The 10535-nt window shown below is 34.2% G+C and overlaps 1 protein-coding gene across 1 annotated transcript in view; it reads right to left on the minus strand.

Moving 5' to 3' along the window:
• LOC107561566 (RNA-binding motif, single-stranded-interacting protein 1-like) overlaps positions 1-9999 on the minus strand; it is a 70993-nt gene extending 60994 nt beyond the window's left edge. The window contains exon 1 of the mRNA XM_016246037.1: positions 9724-9999. Within this exon, the coding sequence (XP_016101523.1) occupies positions 9724-9792 (69 nt within the window). The 5' untranslated portion in view covers positions 9793-9999. The remainder of the gene's footprint in view (positions 1-9723) is intronic.
• Positions 10000-10535: the final 536 nt, after the last annotated feature.

Here is a 10535-nt window from a genome sequence, read left to right on the forward strand (position 1 = left end):
ATATATATATATGCAAGTTAATGGCACATAAATGCTCGGCCCTAGAAGGCACACCTTTGTCAATGAGCCAGTTCGGACTTCACAGCTGACTATTACCTAAAATGTAGACTGGGAAGAGGACTGTGAGAGGGAGCCATTTGGGACGGGACCAAATTCAAGCACGACCATCCCAAAAGACAGAGAGATGGAAAGTGAGAGCGAGTTCACATAAACCCTGGCATAACATGCAGCGATATTTAGAAATGGCGTCAAAAATATTGACATAAAACGCAAATTATTGAACATAAAATCATCTCTTATCTTTCTATTATTAGCATTTAACTTTAGACATTTACGCTCTTAGCAGGAGCATTCTTACTATATCAACTTGCCATTTTTTTTAGCAAAATTCAACAAAACAACCACATCATTTATGTTATCAGTGAAATATCTGCCAGGAACTGATTGCATTGTAAAAAAGTGGGCATGGAGAGCTGAAATAAAAGGTCTTGATGACATCATCCAAACTGGAAAGTTGTTTTAGAGTACAGTAAATTACATTACATTTAGATAAAAGATTAAGATGTCAAGTCAAATTTTTTTGTATAGTGCTTTTCACAATACACATTGTTTCAAAGCTGTTTTACAGAAAATCCAGATGTTAATGTTTATTATATCTTAATATCTTCATGCCTTATAGGTGCATTTAGCAGATTAGAGCTGGATGATAATATAGTTTACGTTTTATGACAATAACAGCAGAGATTTGCTATATAGTACATATCGCTTTATGTTAAAATACTGTATGTATGCAGAAATAGTTGGACATACTTACAAATCCAACTTTATTTAAAGAGCTAGACCACATATGGAAGCACGTTTCTACCACGGAATAAAAAAAATACAAATTTAGATTGCAATTTCTTGCAATTCTGAAAGGAGAAAAGTATTCTGAGGAAAAACAGACAGAACTGCGAGAAACTAACAAACAATTGCAAAATGTCAGTTCGCAATCATGAGAAAAAAATATATTATTCTGACACTTTTTACGTTTTTATTCCGAGATGTGTTTTTCCTCAGAATTGCGAGGAAAAAAGCTGCTAAAATGTTGCAATAACATATTTATTTTTAATTCCATAGTGGAAACGGGCTTCCATAGTGATATTATAGTTACATTTTGTGATGATATAAACAATCACGCAGCTGAGATTTGCTATATAGTATATCTTGCTTTACTTGAGTGTGCTGGATGTAAAGTAGTATGTACTTGTAAAGTACCAATACAAATATTTATCCTTTGCAATATCATGCAAAATGTGAATTAGGCCAATTTCGGGACATTTTTGTTGACATTGTATGAGAAACATCTGAGTCCAGAAGCAAAACCAGTTAAGAACCGCTGGTTTATAATAGCAAGGATGTTTAACAAAATCTAGAGGAGCTTTAAACCTGCAGGAAAGCAGCCCACAAATCATCCGTAAAGTAGCCCTGCTTGACATGGTACAGCTGTCCATGCTGAATGTGCAGAGAAAACAAATGAAGAGGAAAGCGCTCGCCTCCCCCACAGGCGATCAGAGCGACTATATATCACACTCCAACCTGCCAACATGTGAGCACACATGCATGTGCATAAATCCATGCACACTTACACTCATGCACGCTGTCTCTCTCTGTACTGTAGTTACGGTGTCCTCCAAACACCTTTGACTGCTGAACGAGAAGCTTTTAAACTCCAATGAAACTCTGCGACGTCTAAAGCACCACGTTAAAGCGAGCGTGCCCAGACCACATTCTCGACATTCTCCCTGCCATCCACCGTAACGGAGAAACATTTCAGCCTGTGACTTCCTATCTTGTTCGGTCTCAGTCCATTTGCTCTGTATGACTAAAACGTTGCGTTGTTGAAACAGTGCCAGCCTACGTACCTTCCTGCCCCTGCCGACTGGCTCGAATCGAGGGCCCCATCTTCTTGGCGGGGGCCACATTGTAGTCGTCAACAACGAGAGCTTCGAGTTTGTCACGGCAGGCGCTCGCTCACTACGAAAGCAGTGTGTTTACATGTGTGCGTGTGTCTGTCGCACAGGAAGACGCCTCTTTCACATGGATAGTCGGAGAGAGAGAAAGAGAGAGAGAGTTTGAATGTGTGCAGAGCTGTTGGGAATGAAACACTAGCTTATTACTTACTGCACAGTATGCACTCTATACTGCCTACTACAATTTAAAAATAGTGCATTATGCAATGCTAAATGTTTCAAAATGCAGTACGTCTCATGAGCTCATCACGATGCATAATCTTGATAGCTGATTTTGTATAGAAAATACATTTACATTTATGCATTTGGAAGACGCTTTTATCCAAAGTGACTTATGTTGCAATTAAAGGGATAGTTCACCCAATAAAATAAAATTCTGTCATTTACTCACCCTCTAATTTAATTTTTTTGGGTGAACTACTCCTTTATGGTACACATTTTTATTAGTTCTTGCTATCCCTGGGAAAATACTCAACTTTTTCAGTCCAAGCAAACCCTGAGTCATGAAAATGGATGTTAAAACTGTGGCTACATTTACTTCCAGTTCATTCACATCACATTGCAAATGAAAGTAGAAGTTGAAGGCACTGCATTGTGGGATGCAGTATCCTGTGCAGTATACTCTATACTCAAATACTTAAGTAGCAGTCATTTTTATGATTTAAATAGAGCAGGTTGCCAATATAATGCATACATATATATATATATATATATATATATATATATATATGAGTGAATTTTCAATATTAAAATTAGACAATTTTACTTATCAAAAAAAGATGAGAAAGTAACACTGCACGCTGAGACGAGCTTTACCAATGTAGACAAGTTGATCTTATTTTAACAGGTGTGATCAAGTTTCATCCAAATATGCTGGCTGCATTTAGACATGGATGTTGTGCATGTTAGGTTGCAATCTTTAGTGTTTGATTTTGTCTAAATTGGAATTGGAACGGGGCTCTGAAAGAAATTCAGTAAAATGAGATCCTCTAAAATTCACGTCTGTAATATGATTTGTGTATTTGCATGACACAAAACAACATTTCGCTCCCGCAGCCCACACATGTAATTTTAAAATCATCACAACACATGAGACATTCTCCAGAGTACATCTGGAGATTGAAAAATGACAAGAAGATGATTATGAAGGTTTTTTTTTTTTTTGCATCAAAACCTGACAAATCACAGCATTAATAATCCCACCGTCCAGTGAAATATTCATATGTAAACTGGTTATTTCAGCAGAAAATGAGTGTATGCAAATTGCTCTGAGGGAAAGACTGTGACACTGTGACATATCAGTTGTGATGCTTTCATAAACCGTGATGATAAAACCAAAGTAAATAAAATAAATGCATACATACATACATACATGCATTAATATTAAATAGCTTTATTTTTGGATAATACAGTGAATTAAATACTTCTTATTTGATTATTTTGTCTATTTATTTGGAACTTCACGTACCAAAAAAAAAAAACATTATTGATGATGACAATTGAATGATAGTTTTGATATTTGTGCAACAACAGCTTCACATTATGTTAAAAAAGAAAAAATATATATACATAAAACTAAATATCTAAATAGCTTTATGAGTATAATGAGTAGGAAAATGGAAAATGAATTAAATACGTCTTTAAAAAAAAAAACATATACATATATATATATATATATATAAAATATTGAGCAAAAGCTTGACATTATGAAACACTTAAGTAAAAAAAAATATTAAGCTAATATTATAAAACAGATCAGACTCTAAATTCACACTGTGATCTCACTGAATTTTACAATAATAAAGAAAGCTGCAATGCTGTCACCCTTTTAACGCTGTTTTTTTTTTGCATTGTCACGTTATCTCACGTCATTCCCATGTGTAAATGGTATAAAATCACCCCGTCCACTGATACCCACACAAAAATATCTTTCGCTACAGCAGAATCTCTACCAGCTGACAGATTTTGCGATATATAGCGTCATCCGACAGTCTTCAAATAGCTTCTTTCCACAGCGAACCTATTTTTACCCCATTCGGTCTTCACATATTTACTTACACATTTACTGAATTGTCTGTTTACACAAACTAACAAAGCAGGTCTATTAATACCAGACGAGTATGTGTGGCTCTCATTGACCTTGTCAGTTAAGCTGAAGGGCTTTTCCAGCTCTCCGCCTGTGTTTGTGAGACAGGCCCTTGGCAGAGCGCTTCACCGCTGTGGTGGGTATTATTGAGAGCTGGTCCCTCATTTTCCTCATGTCAAAAAGTTCCCAGAATGACTATCGTAGGAGAACAATTGGAATTCTTTCAGCTCGGCACACACATAATGAGGCAGCCGCGGTGCTGGTTAATTGTGTACATTCCGCTGCCAGGCAACTCTTCAGACTTTATTGTAAACATTGTATAGGGCTTTTTAAGGCCCTTCACAATGGCTTTGTTTGCAGGCTCTGTGTGTAATGTCCAATGGCAGTTAATGTGCTAAAACCCACCCCTCGATCACAGGCTCATGTTGACACGGCCAGCCCACCTACACGGATGAAAAACTGGTGCTTTTTATTATTATTTATATTATTAACGATGCATTTTTGAACACTGGTGATAATGCAACAGCACGTCTCCCTTGGCTTGTAAATTTAACATGAATAAATTGTTACAGTTCAGTTGCTTCTCAAAGAGCTACATAATTCTAGTCCATTTCACGCATTCTCAAGAAAATGCACACTGCAATCTCACAAAAACATGTCCAGGTCGCGTTTAACATCAAAATGCTGAAGAAGAAAATAATTATATTTTGCATAAAGAAAATGAAGCTTATTTTACTACCATTTATATTAGTTGCACATTATTTTCAATACAATTAAGCAAACATTCCCCCATATCTCTCAGTGCCACAATGCAACTGGATATATATTTGATTTTTTTTGCACTTCCATTTATACTCTTGCTAAAACTGTTTTGCACAGACTGTAGATAGATCTACTGATTGTGCACTATTGCACAATTTATTATTCTGCAACACTTACCAGACTATACTTCCATTTACATACACCTTTCTAAACCCACATGCACTTGTACTATACTGACATTTGTTCAATGACAATAAATTGAATTTAAAATGTCAATAAATGGCTGTTACACAATACCTTTTATTTAAATCAGCATAAATTAAAAGTAAATACTGCTATGCATTACAATAAACACAATCTGGCAAGAAATGTGCTTAAAAATCATAATGCAAAAACCTTAATAGTCCTCAAACATGCTTCATTTTTCTATAAAATATAATAGTGTGAAATATGATGGGAATATTTTTTTGACACGGTTGACCCTTCTAATACTTCAAGTACATTTTTTTTTTGCATTTGCATTTGCTATTCTAAACCAATATTCAAAATGTAATTTAATGTAATCTAAAATTACTTTAAATGGCTGTAATACAATCATTTTTATTTAATTCAGCACAAATTAAAAGCAGTAAAAAATACTGCTATGCATTATAGTAAGCATAACTTGGCAAGAAATGTGCTTAAAAATAATGTCATGATGTATAATTTAAATACACAATGCTAAAACATGTTCCATTTTTATAAGAAAAATATAATAGAGTGAAATATAATGGAAACACGTTTTCAACAGGTTTTGAGAGATTTAACCTTTTTATTTTTTATTTAAATGAGCTCAAATCATGGTACAAAAAACACTGCTATGCATTACAGTAAGCATAATTTCATTTGTCAAGAAATGTGCATGAAAATAAAATCATAATGCAAAAACCTTAATGGTTCTAAAACATGCTCTATTTGCGCAAAACAATAGTGTGAAATATGATTGGAAACATGTTTTCAACAGGTTATGTGAGACCCATTTGACACTTCAATTAAACAGTTAATCACAATCAAATCTGCTCAAATTCAATGCATATGATTTGTTTGTAGCTTATGCTGTAAACAGTCGAGTAGAGCGGCATATAAATGTGTTCTACCTCTCAAATAAAGACAAAAGCTGTTGGCTTCCAGCCTTGAAAGAAATCAAGCTGTTGTAATAATAAAAAAAGCCTGTTCCTCCCTTCCCTGTCAAAGCTTATCGTTCAAAAGCATCTCAAATTGTTCCAAGCTCCAACAAGGGCATGTGCTCAAAAATAGCAAAAGAAAAAAAAAAGGCACTGGAAACTTTCTGAATCAGAAATGAAATTCTAATGACTAAAATAAGAAATGAAGGAAGATGAATGGTGTGAACTAAAAATGTGGTCCATTTATTCTGGCCACTTCATTGTGGAGTTTATGGAGTGTTTATGGACTCTGTCCTGTATAACTGTATGTATACTGCAGTGTTTGGAGGTTCAGGACACTTTTGTACTCTGCTGGCCCCACATAAAGTCAACATGCTATACAACAATCCAAAGCTTCATGGCATCTCATGTGCAACCCATATCTTCCCTGACTCCATTTGAGCCAACTACAAATTAAAGATGCAAAAAAATCTAATTTGATCCTATTTATACCTCCCCAGGTTCCTGGTCTTATTGTACACGATTCATCAGTGCATATTATTCTAAAGAAAAGAAAAAAGTTTGTCCTTGCAAAATTTATATCAAAATGTAATTTGCTATGCAACTAAGTCAACTTTGATTTTTGGATGACGACATTAATGCTAGGGATGCACGATTTGGTGGAAAAATTAATTCTGATAAAAATTGCGATTGTTATTTCAAATGCGACTAAAAATATAAATTCCAGGTTTGCTGCGCTTGTTTGTAAGACTGTAAATTTTGCCAAAATTTGTGATTAAATATCAATATGGCTATAAAGCACTGTCAATTAATAATAATAATAATAATAATAATAATAATAACAACAACAATTATTATTATTATTATCAATTATTATTAATGAATTTAAAATAATAGTAATAATAATAAATATTATTATTATTAAATAATTAATTATTAATCAACAATTATACTTAATATTGTTATTATTATTATCTAAACATTTTAATTTTATTATTAAATAATATAAAAACTACTAAATAAAAACAAAATAAAAATGTCCTATTGCAATATTCCACTGTAAAATAAAAAGTTAAGTATTTAAGAAAAATAAAATTAACAATAGATTTTTTGCATTACTGTAAAATTACAATTTAAGACCATCTCAATTAATTTTCAAATGTTAAACCATCATACTTTTATTTAGATTTTGATTTTTTTTATCAAATAAATTCCTGATCGATAAACTCAATGTTTCCCTCAGAAACACATCAGATTAAAATGGGTTGACACATTGACTTTGATAAGACTGAAATATGAGGCCTTGCTGGAGACAAGTGCATAAAAGCATAAAAACACTCAAGATCTGATACTCATCTGCCACTCACAGTCAGCAGAACCTTCCTCTGCATCTACATTAATAAAGCAAACTAGTCAGATCAAACAAGCGGCCACTGCATTAAATGTTACATGCAATGCTTTGATTGACAAAAACTTGTAGTGCTTAAGATTTATTTTTCCTCTATGTCACAAATAAATGCTTTCATAAAACTCTGCGATACGTGACATGTTCAGAAGGAACTGGATCTTTTGATAAATGAAACCCGATTAGCATCATATCTACAATCAGGCAGTATAATGGATGTACTCCACCCATAGAGTGCCTCAGTATTGATTATCTGTGATGTCTCTAATAAAGAGCAGCAACCTTCCTCTCTGCTCTCCATCTTTCATGCCAATTCTCACATTATTCTTTTAAACAGCCTTTTAACATGACTGAAATCAAGCACTGTGAAAGCTGCATGTCTTTTTTAGCTTATTAAAATAAAAAATATTTAGCTTATTAAAATAAAAAATAAATAAAAATATTGAAATTACAGGTCGACCAATATCATTTTTAATGGAAGATGCTGATGGAGGGTGATGTACATGAGGAAATATACTCAAAATATAGTATAAGATTTGAAAACATTACAGCTAACTAGGCATGATTTTCAGCTAAATGCACTAAAAATGTCAAAATATTTAGCTGATTGCACTAAATAAAAAAGAATGCACCAATTAAAAGAATACAGAAGATCAAGACCAACCAATCAGCTAATATTTCACCATTTAAAAGATGATCGGCCAGTGACTGGGCCTCGATGACTTGACTGAAGTAGCTAAAGAAAGTTTCAGCTTCAACAACATCTAACAACAGCCTTCTCAATGGAAAAAATTAGGGATGCACCGATATGAACATTTTGGCTGATACCGATAACCGATAATTCTTTATTTTTGAAAGCCGATGGTGGCCGATATATCGTGCATCCCTAGAAAAAATAAATACAAATATTTCGGTTTTGTTTTTTATTTTATTTGAGAGAGCGATTTTGAGTGATCATGGTGTTTAAAAATATGTATTTAATAATATTAATAAGTAATATTAATTCCATATATTTAATATTAAGCATTTTATCTCATAGTTTATCTCATTTGCCATGATTAATTTTAATTATCTATAATATATCATCAACCAGCCAGCCTGTTGGAAAAACTGTATTAATACAACACAATTTTTTTTTAGCAAATAGAAGAAAACGTGTTATTAAGCAATTTCCAAATGTACTATATCGGCATTATATCGGTCATTGACCACCCACTAAAAACACCACATCGGTCAACCGACTGTGTAAACAAACAACACAGCCTGTCTTCTCACAATTGAACTATGATTATTTTGAACTACACGACACAATAATGACTGTTAATAATTCATGAGTGGATAAACTAGTGTTATAAATGAACAAGTTCACATGAGAATCGATCACAACAACGCACACTAGACCAGAGTTCAGACTTCAGCGCGAGCGCGTCACGTCTCAGGAATTCACAACGAGCAAAACATTGCATAACGCCAAAAAAAGCTTGTATGTCAGCCATCAACCAGCCAGCATGCTGGAAAAACTCGTATTAATCCACCACAATTTTTTATTTTTATTTTACTAAATAGAAGAATACATGTTAATAAATTGAATATTAAGCATTTTATCTAATAGTTTATCTCATTTGCCATGATTAATTTTAATGATCTATAATATATCATCAACCAGCCAGCCTGTTGGAAAAACTGTATTAATACAACACAATTTTTTTTTAGCAAATAGAAGAAAACGTGTTATTAAGAAATTTCCAAATGTACTATATCGGCATTATATCGGTCATTGACCACCCACTAAAAACACCACATCGGTCAACCGACTGTGTAAACAAACAACACAGCCTGTCTTCTCACAATTGAACTATGATTATTTTGAACTACAAGACACAATAATGACTGTTAATAATTCATGAGTGGATAAACTAGTGTTATAAATGAACAAGTTCACATGAGAATCGATCACAACAACGCACACTAGACCAGAGTTCAGACTTCAGCGCGAGCGCGTCACGTCTCAGGAATTCACAACGAGCAAAACATTGCATAACGCCAAAAAAAGCTTCAACCAGCACTGCATATAAAGCAGCGACGATTAGCTTATATCTGTATCTGACTGCTTATATCGGATTAAAAAAAAAACGATTTAAAATGTCCGCCCGAAAGTACGCACGCAACAAACTTACTGACTACAGTATCAACCGATTCTTTAAAATATCGCACAATATCCAATAAACCATGACGCACAGCAGTCGGATCTACAAAAGCGATGTCAAACATGAGGTGAAAAACTGATCTTCGTACCTTGGCTTGCAGGTAAGGGGGGTAATAGTAGGTGTATTGGGGGTACATCTGCCTCCACACTTTGCCCATGAAGATTAGCGGTAAATTTAGACGCGGATGTCACTTCTGTCAGACCTGAAACGCGGAGAAAAACCAACACCGACCGCTGCTGTCGACGTCCAAACGCGGGGACTGGTGTAGTGGGCGGTGGAGCTGCAGCAGAGCGGAGCACAGCAGCCGCCCTCCAGTGCACACAAACTCTGATGAACAGTCTGCAACACAGACTAATAAACAGCAACCTAACACTGTAGATCTAAAGCAATGTGTAAGAGTCTGTGATTAATGTCTCAATGTTTTTAATCTTGCAGTATATGGTAAAACAAAAACAACAAAAAAGATTTGCAAAATGTTCTTGGCCTATTAAGAGGTTGAATTATTACTGCATACATTGTTTTTTTTTTTAAGACATCAAATGTATGACTTAAGTACGATTTAAAATCTGCTTGTCAACATTATCACCTGCCCATTTTGTTAATGAGCCAAATAGAGGGGATGGGGGCAAGTTGTCACAATTTTTTACGGCGGTAAATCTTATTGCAAGGGTGATTAACACACACAAACCTTAAAAACGTAACGTTGAATATTTTTCTCTTATTGACTGAAAAAGAAAAAATACACATGCTGACCAATAGTGCGGCATATTGTCACTGGACGCAAAATGTTCTTGGCCTATTAAGAGGTTCAATTATTACTGCATACATTGTATTTTTTTTTTAAGACATCAAATGTATGACTTAAGTACGATTTAAAATCTGCTTGTCAACATTATCACC

The sequence above is a fragment of the Sinocyclocheilus grahami genome, unplaced genomic scaffold (assembly GCF_001515645.1).
Source record: "Sinocyclocheilus grahami isolate Dianchi unplaced genomic scaffold, SAMN03320097.WGS_v1.1 scaffold780.1, whole genome shotgun sequence".
Lineage (NCBI taxonomy): Eukaryota > Metazoa > Chordata > Actinopteri > Cypriniformes > Cyprinidae > Sinocyclocheilus > Sinocyclocheilus grahami.